This window comes from Meles meles, chromosome 3 (assembly GCF_922984935.1).
Source record: "Meles meles chromosome 3, mMelMel3.1 paternal haplotype, whole genome shotgun sequence".
NCBI lineage: Eukaryota > Metazoa > Chordata > Mammalia > Carnivora > Mustelidae > Meles > Meles meles.
The window spans coordinates 90,309,681-90,332,843 of record NC_060068.1 but is presented as its reverse complement, the minus strand read 5'-3'; the positions used below and the strand labels follow the sequence as shown (position 1 = coordinate 90,332,843).

At 42.2% G+C, this 23,163-nt stretch overlaps 1 protein-coding gene across 1 annotated transcript; it reads right to left on the bottom strand.

Annotated features, from left to right (window-relative positions):
• Nucleotides 1-17,345: 17,345 nt before the first annotated feature.
• Nucleotides 17,346-21,060, bottom strand: HTR1A (5-hydroxytryptamine receptor 1A). The gene has a single exon (XM_045998913.1). It carries the CDS (start codon nucleotides 20,627-20,629, stop codon nucleotides 19,364-19,366), a length of 1,266 nt encoding a protein of 421 aa, XP_045854869.1. The 5' UTR covers nucleotides 20,630-21,060; the 3' UTR covers nucleotides 17,346-19,363.
• Nucleotides 21,061-23,163: the final 2,103 nt, after the last annotated feature.

Here is a 23,163-nt window from a genome sequence, read left to right as displayed (position 1 = left end):
AAGAATTTTCTAAAAGTCGAATTACTGATTTGAAAATAACAAACATGGAAAGGTTCATGTCTTCAGGAAAATTGCATCAATCTACATATTATTAACTGTAGGAGTGTTCGTTGCCATCACACTTTCATTAATAATGAATGTTTTTGTTTTGTTTTGTTTTTTAATCTCATTATCCTTTTATGTCATGGTTATGTCCACTGGTGCATTTCTCAAAGTCATTAGCGCAATGAAGATTTGACTTCTATTCACTGCCTACTTCCCACCCAAGTCTTGAGCTTAAACTTGAACAAATATACTTCAGAAACGCTATTCAGTTAAGTTTTTCACAGATTTGCTTCTTTTCATCTCCACTGCCACCTCACTATTCCAAACCACCATCTCCTAAGGTATCTTGGCAACTCTCAACAAACCTCCTATGGGGCCTCTCTTTATATTCCTACCCACCTATGGAGTCCATCTACTGGACAGCTGCCACAGGAATCCTTCAATAATATATAGCATGGACCAGGTCCCAGCAGTATAATACCCAAACCTTCCCAGGCTTCCTGTGTAAACAATAATTCAGATGTCCTTAAATTTTTTTCAAGGTCTTACTTGCTGACCCTGGGCCTCTGACTCAGGGTGAATCCTAATTTTGAGGAACCTAAAATATATGCTACTTGGTGGGCCCGATTCGAGAAAAATAATGCAAAATTAGGTTTAGGACCTGATGCAAGTGCAGATGAGGAGCTCTGAAGCTAAAACTTTGTTACCTTTGCAGGAAAAGTGGCCTATACTTTGATCTCACACCTAGTGACTCTCTCCTTCCTTTACTCTTCTTCAACCACACTGGACTTCTTTGATTCTTTTTAGCCTTTGCCCTCATCATTGCATCTGCCCAAAGTGCTGTTCTTCCAGATCTTCCTGTGACTGATTGGTTTCTACCACCCAGATCTCAGCTCAAACCATCATCTCTTTGGACAGGTCTTCCCTGACACAATAAAATAAAGTACAGCTCCCTGTCACCACTTCTAGGGTCCCTTACAAGAACCCTTTTATTACAATACTCTATTTTGGTTTTTAGAGCCCTTTATAAGTATTTAAAAGTGTCTTGTTTAAAAAATAAAGGACAAAGGATCTTGTTTATTTATTCATTAACTTGTGAACTGTGTCTTCCCACACTAGATCCCATTAGAGCAAAGATTGTGTCAATACTGTGATCTCCAGTGCCTAAAACTGTGGGACACATTATAAGCACTCAATAAATATTTCTAAACAAAGTGAGTAAAAAGGATGGATGGATGGATGGTTGGTTGGATGGATGGACAGACGTACACATGGTTGGCTGATGGATAAATAACTGGCTGACTGGCTGAATTAATTATATTCTAGGCATGTAGACATTTCCCTCAGATTTGGTACTATTTCTACCACTTCTTTCAGTAATTCCTCAAAATAGCTAGCCTGCCAATGGTAGATTTAGCTCATTAGCCTCACTGATATAATTTTCGTGAGTATTTTTTCTTTTTTCTCTTTTTTATTAGTTGTATTAGGAATTTAGGAAAGGTGAGAATTAAACGTGGGAACTCAGCTAATTATCGGAAACTAGAAAATGCTCATACAACTTTAAAGTTTTCCATTTTCCATTTAAACAAATTATATTGGAGGCGTGAGGGAAACAACCAACAACTTGTAACATTAAATTTATTAGGGTGTATAGGGCAGCAAGGACAGGTGTACTTCAACAAAATCAACATCCATCATGACACAGAACAGGGTCTAATCTTGTAACTCCTAAAAAAAATGACAGGGTCTAATCATGTAACTCCTATAAAAAAAATAACTCCTCTAAAAATGAAACAACTTGTTTCACTTAAGTGAGTCCACATCTCTAAACAGCTTTTAAAGACACAGTTACCACACATGTAGGACAGTAGGAGATCAAAATTGTATTTGTCCAAAAAACACATCAACTTATCTTCCCACTCTTTGTTGAGATCTCCTGTTTGTTCTTGCGTTATTCCATGGATTGGTCATCATCCTCATTGAACACCTCCAAGAATGTAGTTTGTCATTCAGAAACTTTGATGTGAAACATTTTTCCTTCTGTAAGTGTGATTTCTGCACTGCGGTTACACATGTCTCTCCCAATAGGAACAGTGCCTGTTCTGCCCATGACAGGGTTTTGTTCAGGTTTCCAGAAGACAGCGTTAACCTTGTCATCTCTGGCCGTCCTTTTTAACTCTTGCAAGATCTAAAACAATGCCTTTGTGTGATGTAGCTATCTGAAATATGGATCACTTTGTTTTTAGTCCATTTATACTTTCTATCTTTGTTGAGCTCTAACTTGTTCCCTCAAACAATACCTTTCAAGGGCATCCTCTGAAAGCCACTCATGAATTAGGACCAGTGCCAATCATTCTTATAGCTCTGTGTGACTTCTTCATCCACTGCTGTGCTGGCTTCCAGAAGACTTCCTGCGATAAGCAGAGACCAAGAGTAAACTTGTATTGGCCTTTTCTCATTCTCGCCCCCAGGGTAGAAGCTATGCCACATGTGATATACTCTGCTCTAAAGCCCCAGACCCATAAAGTTGTCATCATGAACCACACACCGCATCTTGACATCTGAGGAGGTTTCTGGGTTCCATCAGTTTTTTTCTCTGACCTCTTATATTCCTGGGTATCTGTATTTTAGAATTGCCCGTTGGGTTTTCTTAGTTTGCTTTTGTAATAGCAATTTCTCAGGCTTTCCTCGAGACCCAATAATCAGAATCTCCAGGGGGAGTGCAGTCATTCATATATGGATATCCCCCACTTTGGCATCAGACCACTTCACTTTTATTTAAGACCTACATTAGGACCTGATCTCACCAATCAAAAGAAATTTGAATGGATTTTCACTTTTATACACACACACACACACACACACAGAATGCAGAGTGGAAATTTCATTCAGCCTGTTTTGCAGTGAGCCCTTCAAGAGGCAGTGTGCACCTCAACAGCAGGTGTGGCGCCCCCAATCTCCTTTCCCTAAGAACTCCCCTCAGTATCTCAGGATCCAGCTGCCATAGCTTGGAACTGTGTCTGTGAGCTTCCGTGCTTTGTCTCAATTTATTTTGTGTGTGCCTCTGTCAGCAAGGTATATCCAAAGTTCTCAGAAAAACCTGAGAGGTTATTTTGGGGGTCTCAGAATGCTCAAACATTTTTCCATATAAATTAATGATAATTGCTTCTGCGCTTTATGCCATTTTGGTTTAGAAAACTTTTTATAGGAATGCTGTATTTTCAGATAGCAGGGGAAAACCTGTATTTAGAAGCTTCCCTGGTAATTCAAATTAGCGAGGCTTAAAAACAACCATTAGAAGGTAATTACTTACAAACAAACCCTTCCATCTTCAACATATTCCTTGAGCAGATAACTTGGGGAGTTTTGATCACAACTTACTTCCTAGTCATTCAATTAAATCAATAGCTTGGAAATGCTGGTGTGGGGTCATTTCATCCCTTGATTTTCCTCACCCCCTGACCTTTCTCTCAGCATTTTGCCCACCTCTCACTAAGCTGGAAATTGCTCTCCTATACATTTGGACATTGGCAGCCCTCATCACTGAAGACTTTCCTCTCTGCTGCTAGGTCACCTTCATCTCCCCATGGATACTCACTCTAGGATTCACTCCAGCCTATAGCCAAACTAACAAATGTTTCACTGCAGAAAACTTATGAAGATGCTGCGCCTCTCTGGTGTATCCACAGTGTTATATACCTAGTAGAAACTTCATACATATACTTAGAACAAATCCTACTCCAATTTGTAGACCCTAAATTTCAGAAAAACTTTAACTGACAAATGAGGGAGTTGATAATGTAGGATGGATGGCTTTGTTATTTTTCTCTGTACAACCACTTTCAAAGATCTGTACAAACTGTTGGAAAACATTCCAATAAACTCTACTCTAGATGGTCAGCATTTATACAGTTTAAAGGACAGCTCTGCTTAATTTAAAATGAATTACCTCAAGTACTAAAACAGAAGGTATTATTTTGTAATACTAGCAGTTTCCAAGCTTAAAGGTATTAATTTCTGACCAAAATAACGTGGTAGGAGCAAATCTATGATGGAAATGATAGTGGATTTCTCCCCCAGGTTAAATATTCTGAAAATCACAGACATCAGGATCCAAGGTTATTACCACAGTTACCAGGCAGCAATGTTAGTTCCATTTCTCATTTAATCCTGCACCTTGAGTGATGGCATTCTGTGATAAACGCATTTATTATTCAATAGTGAAAAGAGGAGGGAGGGCTTCCAGAGGAATAACACGGAAAGCCATATTGCTTGAGTTGTCTCAGTTTCGGCATGGCTACATTATGAGAATTTACAGGATCACTTTCAGATTTATTTCCCCTGAAACTATGACGAATGCTAAATATAAACTTAAACTTAAAACAATTGAATTCTAGGTCAATACAAATATTTTTAATTAAAATTGATGATCCAAGATTATTCAGCGTTTAATAACAGGATGAATGGCAACCTTATTCCTCTTGGGTTTTTCATATTACTGAGATTTTTCACATTACTGAGGAGACGGGAAAAGCAAAGACAAGACAGAACAGGCCTTTTTGTGCACTAGCACTTCTAGTCTGTTTTTCTCCGGGGAACATGAAGCTCCACCTCTTTTTTTTTTTTTTTTAAAGATTTTATTTATTTATTATTTCACAGAGAGAGAGATCACAAGTAGGCAGAGAGGCAGGCAGAGAGAGAGAGGAGGAAGCAGGCTCCCCGCGGAGCAGAGAGCCTGATGCGGGGCTCGATCCCAGGACCCTGAGATCATGACCTGAGCCGAAGGCAGCGGCTTAATCCACTGAGCCACCCAGGCGCCCCGAAGCTCCACCTCTTAATTCCACTCCTACCATTAGATTGGTAGATATATTTCTGTATCAGAGGCGTCAACATTCTGTGGACAGGGAACTGGAATCACTAATCAGTCATGTAAACATAAGATAATCACTTAAATTCCCTGTGTCTGTTTCGCAACTGGGCATATTTATTTGTAAACTCTTCCATTTCTACATCCCAGGGATGGAATAAGATTGATATGACATTCTAAGTGTAAAAGTTCATAGAAAGTTAATAAGCATTACAAAAACAAGGTAGCGTTTATAACATTTTTGATCTGGGACTCTTCCTTCCTCTTTGTTGGCCATAAAAGTTCCTTAATTTTTTTTTCTTTCCAAAACATGAAAAGGTGATCATATGCCCATTCATCTAGATCAAGATTTCTCAATATGGTCACTATGGATATCTGAAACTATATTTAGTTGTGGGGCTGTACTGTGCTTTGGAGGATGTTTAATAGCTTCTTTGGTCCTTACCCCCTAGAAGCCAGTTGTATCCCCCCAGTGGCAATAATGAAGAATCTCTCCAGACATTGCCAAATGTCACAGGGAAGGGGGAAGCAAATAACCCCCAGTTGAGAACCACTGACTTAGATTCAATTTTTAACCTGTGAGCACAAAAATTATTTAGTTTGGGTTTTGTTTGTTTTTTTTTTTAATAAAAATTATTTTGTTAAAAGTACACCCTACTTTATAAGACATGCTTAAGTATGCCAAATAATAAATTACATGTGTATATATGTAAATGTTCATTAAAAAAATCTGTGATGATGGTGTCAAACCCATGATAACACACTAGATGTTCTTAAAATAATATTAAGAAGGCAAGAGGTATGTTAAAACAAGCATCACGAAAAGTCACACAACAAAAAAATACCAATGTAAGAGCACAATATTAGAAATGCATACGAATTAAATATTTGAATATGATCAGATATCATATCATCAAAGCTTAAATGTAAAGCGAGAAACAGATAATTAGGTCAATTTAAAGTTAATCTTCTTCCTAAATTGCTAAAGCAAAAATTGTAATATCATCAGATGACAGCAGTCAAGTGTGTGTGTTTGAATGATCAAGCCTTAATTATTTAACAATGAAGAACGAGAACAACAGTCCAGACTCTCAACATTTTCTGAATTTCAGAAAATGGTTGGTTCTTAAAGTCCCTATCATTTGATGACACTCTGTCAGAGCTGAAATGTAACAAAAGAAAAAAGTATCATTTCCCCACATTTTATGGTTTTTATTACTATTGTTTCGGCAGCTCAAGGATACCAGCCATCTGGTTCCTCTGGAGAGGCTTAAGAGCGGTAACTGTGTGGTCCACTGTGAAAACCACTGTGAAACCTGAACTGAAAGCAATGAAAAGCTCCCTGACCCCACTAGAGCCAAAGATTAGGGAGCAAGGGAGAGAGAAGGTGAGAGACAGAAAGAGAACTTCAAGGTCAGGCAAAGACAAAGCAAAGACAAAAAGCAAAGAAGACAGATGCCTCATTTTCTGGTATTTTACCAGTTAACATCTGTAAGTCTTATTAATTATCTTATTCCTTCCAAATAAAAGCTCTATTTTATGAATCATAATAGTTTGTAAATGTCCTCTTACTTCTCCCTCACACATTTGAAAAAGTCATTAGAAACAGCTGGATAAGTCGGACTTCTACTTAAGTGTCTTCTATTTCATACAATTTTAAAAAACAGGAGTATGGGGCGCCTGGGTGGCTCAGTGGGTTAAAAAACAGGAGTATGAAATCTAATATTAGATATAATTTTTCTCCCTATTCTCTACCTGCAAAACAATGAACAACCCAATCACATGTTTTGCCTTGAGTAAAAATCCAATTACATTTGTTAAATAGGTACTATAGAAAAGAGTTTTTCTGGGTGCCTGGGTGGCTCAGTGGGTTAAGCCTCTGCCTTCGGCTGGGGTCGTGATCCCAGGGTCCTGGGATCCAGCCCCACATCAGGCTCTCTGCTCAGTGGGGAGCCTGCTTCCCTCTCTCTCTCTACCTGCCTCTCTGCCTACTTGTGATCTCTGTCAAATAAATAAATAAAATCTTTTTTAAAAAAAAAGTTTCTCTAAATATCTCCAGATATTATCTCGTTTAATCTCAGCATGAGGTTAGGAGGAATTGGTTATATTGTGAGAAGTACACTTGAATATGGGGAATCTTTTGCCATAGGATATTAATTTAATAGTGGTACTCAAGACTGAATAAAAGGAGAAGTGAGTAAGAAGATGAAATATAAGGTAATATAGGAAGCTGGAATAATCATGCAATCATGAATTTAGGCATGAACTAAAACCTAAAATTGGAATGTGGGAAATTGAAAAAAAAAATAGGAAGAGCATGTATGAGAAACCTAGAGAGGTAGAGCAATAGGGTTTGGCAACCAGGGAGAGCTGGGAAAGAACCACAAAATAAGCTATGAGTTACCCATTCCCATGGATCTGGTTTAGTACAAAGCCAGACGTCTAATATCAGCAGATAACTCAAAAACCGAGTTTCTTGACAGTAAGAATCCCTGTTCTAAAATCTCTAGTACAATTTTAGTTGTATTAACTATTCTAGACTTTATTTACCCTGCTGACATAATTGCCCTCACTCCTATCACTTGTTATCTTACTTCTTGAATAAAAAAATTATCAGGCACAAATTCTCTCCTGTTTGTCAAAGCTTCAATAATGAAGGATTCTACATATCCTTAGAGGCAACGGTGAAGTGGAGGAAATCAGAGCAACTGCCAGCCCTGGAAAGGACCCTTATGTTTGATTTCCCATTCTCTTGACTTCAAACCATGCCAAAGGTGGTGAAGGAGAAAGCCAGGCCAGAAGGGACCAAAAAAGAGGTCATATATAGACTAGTGTAAAGACAGCTCAAACTCCAAGGCTACTCTCAACAGGTACCACTTGCAGCCTCCAATTCCATGCAATTTCATCTGGCTCCCAGGTAGCAGATTCTCCAGCACAAGTGTGCTTTCATTTTAACTGTTGACCTGTGGCATCAACTGACCTATGGCATCAATATGACCTGTGGCATATAACTCTCGAATGAAACCACTGACAGGTTGATCCTCATACAATAGCTTCCTTTCTCCCCAAAGCTGGATTCTCTCTACCTCTTCATATGTATCCCTTCATCTCCTGTCTCACAGAAAGTCTCCACCTCAGAGCTCAACCCTTCAACCTGTTGCCTTCTTTAAGACTTGGCTCCTTCAATGACCCCTCATTCACAAGAATCTTCAGTTCTTCCTGCCTTCAATCTTTCTTCTTTGTTGCTTCCATTTTCCCAGTCTCTAGAGACATACTTGGGACTCCTTTTATCTGAAAGAAAAAGAAATGTTTATGTCTCTCATGACAGCACAGCCTATTATGTTAGCTAGCATTCCTCAGGCAATGCCTGCACCGCCTCTCTGTGTCCCCACACCTCTTACCACAGAGCTGCTTTCTTTCCTTTTAAGACTAAAATTAGGACATCTGGGTGGCTCAGTCAGGTAAGCATCTGCCTTCAGCTCAGGTCACGATCCCAGGTCCTAGGATGGAGCCACTCATGGGCTCCCTGCTCAGCAGCGAGTCTGTTTCTCCCTCTGCCTCCCCAACCCCCACTCGTGGGCTCTCTCTCCTCTATATCTCTCTCAAATAATGAACAAAACCTTTAAAAAAAAAGACTAAAATTGAATCCTGGACATTTATCAAAGGACTGTTTCTTCTCTCCCAAAGTAGCACCTTCTGTTCTTCAATTCCCTATTTCGAGTCTATTCCAATCTTCCCCCATCTCCCAATGTGGGTTCCTCTCCAACACCATTTTTCACACTCAACCCATCTCCCAGGCCTCTCAGCGCTTTCTTTGCAGCTCTGTGTTATTAATCATTACCGTTTCTGTCCTTCCTCCATCATACTCACCTAAGCTATTCTACTGCAGTAGCCATCTAAATATGCTAGAGAATTCTTAAATAATCTCATGTGGTAATATAGGAAAGTTCTTGGCCATTTGTCATCTTATTGTTATCTAGTTACATGTATAAACACACGAACTTGGAAGACTGTCATTGGAAAAGCATGGTACAGATCATTTCATTTCCCTTGGGACAAGTTATACATGTTATACCCATGGCAATACACCAAATCACAAGGTGTTCATTCTATAGTCCCCATTTCAATTGTCCAAATGATAAAAGGAAAGTCATCATTGTATCTCATGATTACCAGTCAACTTAGTCAACTTTCTGTCTGCTTCTGGCCTGGCTTTTTGCTCCACAACCTTTAGCATAACCCAAAATGGAAAGAATGGGAAATAAAATTTGCAAGTCAGAAACTTCCTTAGGGAGACATGTAGTGCAGATTTTGAGAGCCTAATGGGGAAAGCATAATGAAAGAAAAGGAGGCCTCAAAGAAAGCAAAAGCCATTGAAAATCAATTGTGTCTATTTTATAATTTTCCCAAAGACCCAAAGATGTGGCTCAGGGGCATTATTGTGAACGCACTCTATAAAACTAAAGCCGGAGCAAAACTAAGTCTCTGAACTAAGGCACCAGTGATGGGCACAAGGCTTCCTCCTGGCTACCCAGTATTGTTCAGAATATACAAGGAAAATGTGACATCTTGGCCTATGTTCATCTCTCCCCAGCAGGTTCATGACCTTGACCAAAATGAAGAGCAGCTGGTAGTCACCTCACTTATCTAGTGCAACCTCATTGATGGGATAGTTTATATTTTATTTTGATATATTGATCAGAACAGACTAACTTCTGCATAAACAACCTTAAAAAACCTCAGTTTAATTAAATTAAACTCAGCTTTCATTTCTGTTAGTATCACAGTCAAAGCCTAGTTGGTGGGGAGGGGAATGGGGAAGACTGGTCTACCTAGAGAATTAGAGATCCAGCTCTTTACACATGTGGCCCCACACTCCTCTCTGACCAGGAAGTCCTCTTCATTTACCTACCAAATGAGAAAAGAAGATCATTCGGGAGCTCTTTACAGTCAAACCCTCAAAGTGGTGATATCAGTCTGAACATATTATATTAGCCTGACCCACCCTGATAGTCACACCCTATAAGAAGAAGGATTGGAAAATGTAGCCTAGCTATGTACTAAGGAAGAAACGGTTTTAAATATTGATGACCACAAATGTGCTCTGATACATTATTAAACTGTAATAAGATGTTTTTATAACCAAAAGAAAGCGTGAACACTAACGTTAACATCATCAATGATTATCTGGTTAGTTTCTAGAACTGTGGTGACCCACTCAGACCCTTTATAGTAACTGAAATTCATTAGGATGTTTCTAACACCTCCACGCATGGTCAATCCTTCCTAAACCTTGAACAGCCTGTGCGTGTTCATAAATAGGACATCATTACACATTTGCAATGTGATATCAAAACTGGACAGAGCTATAACAGAAACAGAAAACTATAGACCAATATCCCATATAAATATAGATATAAAACCCTCAAAAAATACTAGCAAATCCATTCCAGCAACATATAAAAAAAGTATACATCATGACTAAGTGAGATTTATTCCAAGAATCTAAGGTTGGTTTCACATCTGAAAACAAATTAGTGTAATACACCGTATCAATGGAATAAAGCAAAAAATGCACATAATCATCTTAACTGATCCAGAAAAAGCATCTGATAAAATCCAACACACCTTCATGATAAAAACACTCAACAAAGTAGGAAAATAAGGAAATTTCCTCAACCTGATAAAGCGCAGCTATAAAAAACCCATAGTAAACAGCATACGAAACAGTGAAAGCCTGAGTGCTTTCCCAACATGACCATCTTCTGGTAAGAATCTAGTATCTGGCATATAGAAAAAACTTCCACAATTCAATAACAACAAGACCACCTGAGTTTAAAAGTGAGAAAAGAACTTGAATAGCTATTTCTCTAGATAGGATATACAAATAGTCAATAAGCACATGAAAAGATGCTCAATATCAATGGTTATTAGAGAAAGGCAAACAAAAACCGCAAAGAGAGAGCACCGCAAACTAAGATGGCTACCATCAAAACACAGATAATAACAAGTCCTGGCAAGGAGACATTGGAAGGGTCACTTTTACGTAGTTGGTAGGAATGCAGAAAAGCAGAAAGTTGCAGCCACTTTGGAAAACATTTTTTAAGTTCCTTAAAATGTTAAACATATGGCTGGCACATAACTCAGCAATTCTACTCCTTGCTTTATATCCAAGATTATGAAAACATTCCCACGCAGGAATTTGTACACAAATGTTCACAACAGCATTATCCATAATAGCCAAAAAGTGCAAACAACCCAAATGTTTATTAATGGGTGAATTAATAAAATGTAGTAGAGCTATAAAATTAAATATTATTTGGCAATATAAATATATACCTACTATATCTATATAAATATGCATATATTTTATATATATAAATATACTTTATATATATTTTTATATATAAAAATACCTAAAATATATAAATATACCTAATACAACATGGATAACCTTTAAAACATTATGCTAAGTAAAATAAGCCCTTTACAAAAGACTACATATTATATGAAATGCCCTTAATGGGCAAAGTCATAGAGACAGAAAGTAGATTAGTGGTTGCCTGGGGCTCTGGGTTTAGTGGGAAATAAGGAGCACCTGTTAACAGATTGGCACTTACTTGGGGGAGTAATAAAAATACTCTAAAATGGATTGCAGTGATGGCTGCCCAACTCTGTGAATGCACCAAACCCCTTCAAATCATATACTTATTGGGTTAGTGAAAAGAATGTGAATTATATCTCAATAGACCTGTTTTCAAAATAAAACTAATATACAACATAGCAAGATGTCAGTGGTAGCATAGTAAGATGTTAAATTCAGCATGACTTGGCTTGTCAAGGTAATTTTTTGTTTGTTTGTTTCCACTATGTACAGTATATGCCAGAGTCTGGGGATTATAGGACTATATGACACTTAGTAAGACCGCTTTCAGGGTTTCCCATGACCTCAACCCTAAGAGGCTAAATACAAATATTTTCAACCTAAATAAGTCTGCTGTCAAGAACTAAGAAAATTCTAGAATTTGAGCACACAAATCCTTAAATCTTCAATTTCCTGGTATTTCCTGTTGGAAATCTACCCTTTATAGATTTCATAGTAAATTGTATCAGATTAAAGATTTATTTCTTCAAGTGTTCATTTTCACCAACCCTCAACCTCACACCTCTGGTAACTTTTTCAAGGCGTCCACTTAAATGTTACTTTATCTGTGGGCCCTTCCTTGAACATCCTATAAAAAATAGGAACACTAGTGGTGCCAGGGTGGCTCAGTCAGTTAAGTGTCTACTTTTAGCTCAGGTCATGATCCCAGGTTCCTGGGATAGAGCCCTGCATAGAGCTCCTTTCTCAGTGGGGGGCCTGCTTCTCCCTCTCCCTCTGCCTGCCGCTCCCCTGCTTGTGCACTCGCTCTTTCTCTGTCAAATAAATAAATAAATAAAGTACTTTAAAAAATAGGAACACTCTTCCCTCCAGCTCAGCACATGCTATATATCATACTCTATTTTTTTCCCATAATGCTGATCACCATCTGATGTATCAGTGTGTGTGTGTGTGCGTGTGTGTGTGGTTTTGTTAATTTTTTCTTTCCTTCTCTGGAATGTAAACTTCTTAAGGCATGAGACTGTATTGGCTAGCCTTTTCAGCATGACAAATTACCTTAAAATTTTAGTGCCTTAAAATAACAACCATCTATTTTGTTCACAAGTCTGTGCTTTGACAGTTTGGTAATAAATGAAGGTGGGAGGCTTCTCTGGTGTTAGCTGTGCTCACTTTTGCATCTGTAGTCAGCATCTGAGTCACTTGAGATCTGGCTCATCCATGATGGCCCTGGCTAGGATGACTCTTCTGGTGGTCTCCAGCAAGTGAGCCCAGGCTTGTTTACATGGTGGTTGCGCACGATTCTGAAGGAGCACGTGGAAGAGTGCGAGGCCTCACAAGCTGCACGGTCACATCAGTCTGGCATGTTTTATTGGTTAAAGCAAGTCACAAGGCCAGCCCAGCGAGAAAGCCTCCAGACCTTTGTAGGAGAAGCTAAAAGTCACATTGCAAAAAAAAAAAAAAAAAAAGTGCACACATGGAGGGCAGTGACTGTGGTGTTTTTACATATAATCTACCACAGACACTTCATCTGCTTGGTTCACTGCTGTCTTTAAAGCACATAGAACAGTGTCTGGCCCACAGGTAGTCCTGAAACATTAGTTGAACGAATGAATGAATCATCTGCCCACTATTCCTGAACCAGAGGCTGTCCCATTCTCCATTGCAAATCCTTACAATGCAACATCTGCTTGCAAGAAACCACACTGTGAATATTTGCAACTGGAGTCCTGTCTCTACTGTTCTGTTCAAGTTACAATCAGCTTCCACTATTGCTTTCTCTCTTACCGGTTCTCATAACGTCACCCTAATTATTCCCAGAAACAGTGAAGCATACCAGACTTCATAAAACGCTTCTCATCCAAGTTTCAAAACACTTCCTCCTCCATCTCCACAGCTATACAACCTGTAAGATAGGTGAGTCCTATGGTCTACTCCTTCTTTTCCCTGTTCCTCCTCCCAGCCAGCCTGTTTCCCCTTCTTTCTTCAAACCTGAATACAGGGGAGACACATCGGAACAACCAATTGCCAATGTAAGACATCTCCTTGAAATCTGCCCTGGGGAACTTGCCAAAAGCTGGACAGTTGTGCAGTGTTACAGACAGGCCTCGTAGAAATGACTGGATCATTTACTGAAGTGTCTGGGGACCCAACTCATTTCCCCATCCCTGCCACTGCCACAAAGCAAAGTGAGATGGAAAAGAGAAGTAAGTCACTACATACTCTAGCCTCCTGGATCTAGATTTTCTAGGAATATCTGGTTTCAGGATCAAACAGGTCTGCCGTGGTTCTTGATAACTGGACTTGAAGAGGAAAGTGAATTGGGACACTTAGGTGGCTCAATCAATTAAGTATCCATTAAGCCTTCACCATAGGTCATGATCCCAGAGTCCTAGGATAGAGTCCCACATCCAGCTCCTTGCTCAGCAGGAAACCTGCTTCCCCCTCTGCCTGCTGTTTCCCCTACTTAAGTACTCTCTCTCTCTCTAACAAATAAATAACATCTTAAAAAAAAAAAAAGAAGAGGAAAGTGGATTATTCTGCTCTCCACTGGGTCAACTGGACAGACTCAGTCTTCCGGGCTTCATGTGTCCTTAATATACTGCCCATCATGGTATGTTGAGTTATCGTTCTTGAAAGGCTGCTGTAGTACCTTGGATTTGTGGCTCTCCCCAAAATACAGCATGTTCCACAAAGAGAAAATATAAGTGCATCAACAACCAGGGTATTGATCCAAGCATTGTTCTCTGAAGATCATTCCTCACATACTCTCCCAAATGACAAACTGTTCAAATGCTGTGACATGTATCAATACTTTCCCAGAAGGCCCCTGCCATCTGGGCTGGAAATTCTCTTAGCAGAGAACAAAAGCTTTTTTATATTTACAGATTAAGCTAAAAACAAAACAAAACAAAAAGAAGAAGAAGACCCAGAGGAGAAGTAACTCTTAATTTCCCTTTTCTGTCATTTGTCCCCAACTTCAAGTTTCCTCAGCATCTTCAACTCCCTCCCTCCTCATATCCAGACACCAGGTCCGCCAGATCTTTCTTTGATGTCTAACTTGTCTTCCATTCCTTCTGCTGATATGCCACAGTCAGGCCTTCATTGTTTCACTCACATCATTGAAATCAGCTCCAAACGGAACACTTATGTCCCCATTCTTAGTGATTTACACTGACTAAAACTCTAGTTCGAGCTTTTTAACCTGGAATTATAATGAACCCGCATATGATCTCTAGCACTCTCTTCTCTACCTACCCGTTGCTATATGAATCTTCTACTTTGGCTGAGGTGTTCTAACTGGCATTTCTGAAAGGATTTATTACCCCAAACTTAAATGGTGTATTGTGTGAAAATCACTTGGCAAAACCTTAAACATTACATAAATATGAATTATTCTGTCTCGTACCTGCCCCCAATCAATCTTTTGCCAACATTTAATAGTTAATGGTTTTCTCCCTATTCATATGGTGTGCCTTACTCTGTCAAAACATTCTTCCTCTTATCTAGTTACCCCAACTGCCATTTCTCTGACTTTATAGGTTCATCTTTTCTTTCTCTTCCCAGACCCTTCTGATACAACACATAGGAAGCCGTGAACCTGCATCTTTTTCCAAGATCTCCACCTCCTCAACCAACCCAGGCTACCAGCATTCAGCAATGCAGTCAGAAATTTCATCCCATGCCCCTACTTGACAAGAAGAAGGGATCAGGTTGTCATTGGCATCTCATAAAGTATGTCTGCCTTTTCATACCACCCCCATCCATGTGTCTACAGCTCAGTCCTGGATGCTTTATGCGGCTGTTCCCTACCTAAACTTTCCTACCTACCCCCAGCTCACAGCAATCTTTGTCCCCTGAATTCTTACACAGTCAAACTCTTGTGACTTGTCCTGTGGAATGATACTAATATTCTACCATTAGTATTCCTTCAGCCTTCGCAGCTTGTTCTTATACACCCCAGTGGGTTGGAAACTCCTTCAAGGTGACAAAAGTATCTTATATTAATTTGTAGACCCACATTTCAACATTATTTAATGGAGGCTGATACACAGTGGTCCCTAATTTGTTATCCAGGCGTGTTAGTCACACTGGAAGTGAATGATAACTATTTTCCTTCTCAGTTTGAGTGTTGAGAGAAACTTGGGAAGGCCTGCAGAAAACAAAAAGCCATTCTCCCCTTGGAAGAATAGATGCCAGAGCAGAGAACAAGGGCCAAGAAGGGAGATCCCAGAATCTAAAAGACAACTATTCCAAAGGCATCATTTTACTCAAGGTGAGGGATACATAAATAGAATAGTTTTCAAATGAGAAATTCTAGACAGCTTTTCTTCTCCCCATTCCCCTGTCTTTACTCTTCATTATTGGGAGAACATGAATATACATACATTGTCTGTACAAGGCTGCCTGCCACTTCAGAGGGCTCTCTTCTGGGGCCGAAATATCCCCGACCTCTGTGTTCCCTGTGATGTGTACCTGGGCTCACCATGCCCTGCAGTCATCATTCTGATACCAGAAAGCAGTGGAATTAACAAACATAACCTGGGAAACAAGAGGCACTGCTGATGAGTCCAGCCAGGGAAAAGAGAGCATAAAAACTAGTTTTAGCATAGTAATAGATCTTCCATACAGAACCCCACTGTCAACTGAGCCCCAGACAGAAAGGAAAATGCCCCTCCAATTTTAATTGAGTGACAAACGCCAAAACAATGACTTGCTTTACTTGAAACCAGGGGAGGCTATTTTCTTCTGCAAGTTGTGGGGAAGACAGAGGAGGGGCATCAGACTGTCCACTGCTTTAAAAATGCAAGATGTGGTTGTGTTTCTTGTTGCTTTCATCAGAGGCTGTATTTCTCTTCTGCATGTCCTCCACCCTGTCCATATTAATTAGAAAGATGTCTAAGTCTTAACCATAGGTGTTAGTCAGGGAAAATTCATGGTTTCATGGCTAAAAGATGGGATGTGACCTTCTCCTTCAGAGACAGGATTTTTTTTTAAAGAAATCACTCATTTAGAATGAGTTTCAGTACTAAAAACTGAATTTATTTCCCCAAGTGTCACATCCCTGATCTGTATAACAGAATATTCCACTGATGATTGTATTTTTAGCTTTAATTTTTAAATAATACAAATAAAGACAAGTAGACAGTAATTCCAATTAAAATAAAGATGCATGTGTTACTGATATCAGTTTATTGTAGCATTACCATTAATGAAGTCCTTTATTGTCACAGAGAAAAGTGAAGGCCAATTTTGATGCATATATATACTTTGTCTTAATACAAAGACTAAAAGAAATAAAAAGCATCAGGGGCTGCTGACTGCTATGCACTTATTCCCCAAATTTCTCTATTGCCTTGGCAATTATACCCCAATTGGATGCTCCTTCCTCATTTTCATGTAATTCCTCCAAAGTAGGAAGAATAAATGTCCAAAAGCCATCCCCATAGAGTTCTGTAAGAGACAAAAATAAATGGAAGACTCAAGACTTTGAATGTAACACTTGCTGGTCAAAGCATAATTTGGATTAACAAATTTTGAGCTAGAATTATTTTACATATATAATTTGTTCTAAAATTAAGGAAGACACACAGAAAAGTGCATTTTTTTTCCATACAGGTGTACTGAAATTATTGTAAGTTGAAAGAAAGAAAAAGAAAAAGAGAAAAAGAAAAAGAAAAAGAAAAAAAATAAAGACATTGAATTTTCAAATAATAACTTTTGGACTGAAGACGTCTACCTTAGCCCCTTATTCAGTATTACACATGCATGAACAAACCAGCCACTGACTGTCCAGAGTTCTATATCTTAACTGGATATGATGCTTATTCTTAGTTTCAGTTAGAGAAAAAGATACCAAATGGAGGCTTTGTTCTGTTGACGAACAAGAAAATGGCTTCAGGGATAGTGCTGTCTTTTCACCTTCTTAATCCTAAACACAAGTGAACATTCCATTGGCAACTTTTGCAACACTATTCTCAAAACAGCGACGCAATCATTCAAAAGGTCCAGTTGAAAGGAGAGAAGAGAAAAATCAATAACTTTGTGCAATTACTGGAAAACACAACCGTTAGTCATCAGAAAATTAGAGGCTACATCTAACTTACAAACCTCTTGATTCCAGTCCTGTGGATGGAAATTTACATTCAAAAGGAGCACCAAAATAACTTCCCTTCTGGGGGCAGTAAAGATTCTAACTGGTTTCTCAGCAGAAGTGGCAAGGTTGAAAGAGTAACTTTTGTGGAGGAGAAAGCTTGGAGTGCTCCATATATTCAAATGGCAAGAAATTGGTTTGTCTTAGACCTGTGGCTCACATCAGGCCAAGGAGCAAACATAATATCCCTGTACGAGATTCTCAGGGACTCCTCAGCGAGAGCACCCCTAACTAGTCTTTGGGGCCCTATTATTTAAAGTAACTCCCTGTGAGGTCACAGACGATACAAAGCCTATCGGGACCCATCTCATTGGAAGCCTGGAATTCCTATTTGGAAAGCAAGGTCCTGGTAATTATGTGTGCTGGACTTCCTACAGAACAAATCCCGTGTAATGTTAGGACATGCTTAACAGAACCATTCTACCCGAAAGGACAGGGGTAACTAGGAGGAAAGTCTGCATCCCTTGGATAAAACTGCCCCTTCGGGTTCCACGAGGAGCGCCACCTGCAGCCGGGGCCGCGCGCACTGATGTCTCCTCCCTCTTACGCCCGACACCACCCTCTTTGGCTTCCCGGGGTCCAGCTTGTCCCGCCAGAGCTAGCTCCGGCTTCGGCAACCCCCGTGGTTTATCCGCCCTTCGGCGCGTCCCTCGGCGTAAGCGGAGGAATGGCTCTAGTTCGGTAGACTTTCTTGCGCGCGCGCCGGGAGCGCACGCCACACAACCGCTGGCTGCGGAGGCGCCGGGCTGGTAGGCGCCGCGCTGGTAGGCGGCCGGGAGGCCTGAGCACTTACACCTTGTTGATCCGCGCAGCCCGCGGTAGGTAAGTCGCGGCGCCCGAACGTGCAGACGCGCGGGGAGCCCATACAAACCGAAGTTCGTTTTCCCTTTCCACTGATTGTCAGTTTCTTTGGTGAGTGCTGACGCCAAGGCAAGCACGGATAAAAATCGTTCCGCACTCCCTCCTCGCTGTCCCCCACTGGCCCAGCCTTGCTTGTACTTACAAGTGCACTCTGAGAGACAGCTTCTGGCCACTTGTTTGGAGTCCAGGAAGACAGAGCAGGGGCTGTGCGCGGAAGAGATACTCTGCAAGTCTACACGGGGGGGGGGGGGGGGGGGGGGGGGGGGCGGGGATTCCCAGGGACACCACAGTCACTGGGAAAAACAGACCCTCCAGCTTTTCCCGACTAGCAAACCTAGGCATGAAACTGAGGGGAGGAAAAGTGAGTTTCTAGGGTGGGATGGCGGGGCAGGTTTGGAAATCGGGAATGAAGCAAACTCCTGAACCTTAAATCCAAGTTCTAGCTGTGGGGCGATCATGTAGGAGCGGATAGTGGGCGCGGCGGCTGCTTGTACTGTTTATTTTTCTGTGTAGATTTTTCGCCTTAAATGCGGAAGAGGGAGGAGGCAAGTGTAGAGTTCAGAACTGATTCTGAGACCAAAGGCTAAGCCAAGGTCCCTTATCACAGAGCGGGGAGTTTCCCACCCCCTCCAGACCTTTCTCTGGGGCTCTTTGCACAAAGCGCACTCCCTCTGAGCAGGGTATTGGGCGACGGGGAGGAGGGACGAGGTCTGGAAGCGGAGACTCCGAGCAACGGAGAAAGTCAGAGGAAATTAGCGAGCTATCGGAAAGTGTTGATTCCAGAGGACTGGAGGAAGCCGAGAGGATGGGGCGGGCCTACTCGCCTACTACTCCACCATCATCGGCGGCAGAACTTGCACTTGATGATCTTCTTAAACGCGTTTTGGAAGTCTTTGTTGAAGTAGGCGTAAATGACAGGGTTGAGCAGAGAGTTGGAGTAGCCCAGCCAGTTGATTATGGCTCCCAGCAGGGTGGGCATGTGGCAGCTGCTCTCACAGAAGGGCAGGACTAGGGCCACGATGAAGAAGGGCAGCCAGCAGAGGATGAATGTGCCCATGATGATGCCCAACGTCTTCACCGTTTTCCTCTCCCGGGCCAGGGCCATCTTGCGCTTGGCCTCGGCGTTGCGCTCATTCTTCTTCTCGAAGGAGGCGGGGGTGCAAGGGATAGCACCCGCCTCGCTGGGCAGCGGCAGGTGCTCTTTGGAGTTGCCCACCCTGTGCACTTCAATCACCTCCAGGGCGGCGCCATCCTCACCCTGCCTCACCGCGCCATTGGAGCATAGAGTACCCCCTGCCTTGTTCTCCACACCCTGCCTCCATTCTCTGCTCCCCGGTTCGCCGTTTACGCTCTTCTTGGGCTGCGGGGCCGGCGACACCCCAAAGCGGGTGTCCGCTCCCTTCTCCACCTTCTTGACTGTTTTGCGGATGCGGAAGCGCGCAGCTCGGAAGATGCGCCCGTAGAGAACCAGCATGAGCAGCAGCGGAATGTAGAAAGCGCCAAAGGTGGAGTAGATAGTGTAGCCGTGGTCCTTGCTAATCGTACACGCGTCGGGGTCGGAGCGGTCTTCGGGAGTGCGCCAACCCAGCATGGGCGGGATGGAGATAAGGAAGCCAATGAGCCAAGTGAGCGAGATGAGCGCAGCGGCGCGCCGGGGCGTCCTCTTGTTCACGTAGTCAATGGGGTCCGTGATGGCCCAGTACCTGTCCAGCGCAATGGCGCACAGGTGCAGGATGGACGAGGTGCAACACAGCACGTCGAGGGCGATGAATAGGTCACAGGTGACCTGCCCCAGCGTCCATTTGTTGAGCACCTGGTAGAGCGCAGCCATGGGCAGCACCAGCACCGACACCATGAGGTCGGTGACAGCCAGAGAGCCGATAAGATAGTTGGCTACATTCTGCAGGGAGCGCTCCAGGGCGATGGCGGCCACCACGCACGCATTGCCCAGCACCGCGCAGAAAATGAGCGTGCCCAGCAGCAGTGAGGTGATCACTTGGTAGCTGAAGGTCACGTCGGAGATGCCAGTAGCGTTGCCGCGTATCCCGAAGGGACCCTTAGACAAGGTGGTGTTGTTGCCCTGCCCTGGGTTGAGCACATCCATGCCTGCGCGCCCGGAGGGGGTAAGGGGGAGGGGGAGGGGAGAAAGTGCTGCGTTAGGATCCCCCTCGCCCCTCCCCCTGGGGTCTTCCACCCCTCTCTCCCGGGGAGTTTCAGGTGGAGGGAATGCAGGGACTCAAGCAGGAAGTTCTTACTGCTCAGGCGAGGGCATCTCCGAGGAGCAGCTTCCAAGCGCTCCCTGGGCTCCCTTGGTCCAGCAGGCTCAGAGACTCCAGCTGGGAACGGAGTTCGCCAGAGAACAGCTCCGGGACCTCTGGGCGTTGGAGAGGTGGCTGGAACATCTGTTTCTCACTGTCCATTTTACTTTGCCGCTGCCCAACTGGCTGCCGGAGCCGGAGTCGAGTCTCCCCACTAGCCAACAGTCTTCAATCTTAGAAGTATCTGGAATAGAGAAGCCTCATCCTCTAAGGTCACTCTGACTCTCCTCTTCCTGCTTCTCTCCCTATCCCTTTCCCACTCTCTCCTCCTGTCTCCTCTCTAGAACGCATCCCCCCCCTTCTCCCTCTCCCTCCTCTTTCAGTCTCCCTCTTTCTTCTCACACCCCTTTCTTTATCCTTCCTTGCGTCGCTCCGACAGCTCTGAGAGTGTCCCTCCCTCCCACGCTAACCCTCCCCTCCTAACACTTCCCCAACCCTGAGTGTCTCTTTCCTCTGGGTCCCCGCCCTCCTCTCCCACTAAATCAGCGTCTTTTCGTTCTAGCCCCTTTTGGTAGGCAGAGATTCAGAATTCGCTTCCAAAGGATCTGCCGCCGGTAAGACCAATATTGCAACGTATAACTCAGCCTCTCACCCAGCCAAACTCGAGAGGGGAAAAAAATCCTAACTATCCATTGCTTCATATTTCTATCAAATTATTAAGTAGAGTTAGCAGCAACAGAGTGGCAATAGAAAAGGAGCCACATGGAGTCTGAACGGGGAGGTAGACAGTCCTAGGTTCATCTGTAAATTATTGTTAATTGATGGAAAGAAGACAAAGTGGTTCTTAGCTTTTTAAAGAAGCCAGCGATTTCATTATCTGACAGTCCAGCCTGACTCCCTTGGGGAAGATGTTGCCTGTGGCTTTATTTATTTTTTTTTTAACCTTGGGTAATTAGGGTGGAAAGGAATTATAAAGGACGTGTCAATGGACAGTAAATAGCTGCGTATCAAAGTAAAGAAAAGGGGCGCCTGGGTGGCTCAGCGGGTTAAAGCCTCTGCCTTCAGCTCAGGTCATGATCCCGGGGTGCTGGGATCGAGCCCCGCATCGGGCTCTTTGCTTAGCTGGGAGCCTGCTTCCTCCTCTCTCTCTGCCTGCCTCTCTGCCTACTTGTAATCTCTATCTGTCAAATAAATAAATCTTAAAAAAAAAAGTAAAGAAAAAAAGCCTAATTCCCCATGTATTCTATACACATACATATACACATGCCTTTCCATTACCATTACCTTTTTAATATCGATAAATATTGCCACGTTTCATAGCTTTGTGGCGAGTAAATGTAGGGAAGGGAATCTTTTGCCTGTATTCTACAAATAAGGTTGGGGATTTTATATGGCCTTTGCTTCTTCTTCACCTGAGCCTGCAAACCTCTAAAGGAACTTGGTGGAATCCCTGGTCTCCGGCCCGCAGTTTTTCTTAAGCGCTGATATCAGCTTCAGCACTTGGGACAGCTCTAGGCAATAAGGGCTTATATCGCCACCTTCCGGCAAATGCTTTGGAGAGCCACCTAGAAACCCTTGGCTTGCAGAAATTAAGCAGGTACAGAGGCAATCCCGTAACTTCATGGAAGGAAAATAGTTATTAAAAGAAAAGTAACATTAAACTTTGTATTTCTTCTTCTGCTTCACTCAAAAATTTCTTTTTTTGCCCTCTTTTCCTCTTTATCTTATATATCGAACCTATTGTATTCTCTAGCTCTTTTTGCAAGCCCGCAGAACAGCATTCAGTAGTTATATCTGAGAATGAGGTATTAATAGACGTAGGCAAACATCTTCACCTGTGTTGGTTTTGTACTGACAAAGGCTGCTCTTCAGAACTCGCACATTTGCACACATTCACTAATGGGGGGAAAACAGTACTGGATTTTGTAAATGGGCATGACAACATAGAAAATAAATAGACTACTATGGGTTGGCTCTAAGCTGTTTCTTTTACCAAGAAAGGCACATTTAACCCCATTTGAACATAGGTAAAGAATGGGACTCCCAATATACTAGAAAAAAAACATGTAACACAACAAAGTTCACTCACAGATGCTGATTACATGACTGAAGTGAAGGAAAAGTGCAGAATGCAACCCTACAACCAGATATGACTAGGCATGACTCTAGTTAACAGGCACAGATTCACCTTGGGTAGCAATAGTCTTGATACTGTGTTCAAGTATGAGCTGAATTTTATGGCTTTGAATTCTTCAAGACCAAACAAAAGAGCAATCACCAGCGTGTCAGAGAAAATCTGATTGGGCTGATGCATACAGTACAGGGCAATGCGTTTGGGGATGGATTGTTTTACAATGCAGTGCTGGGCACAGTTCCCACT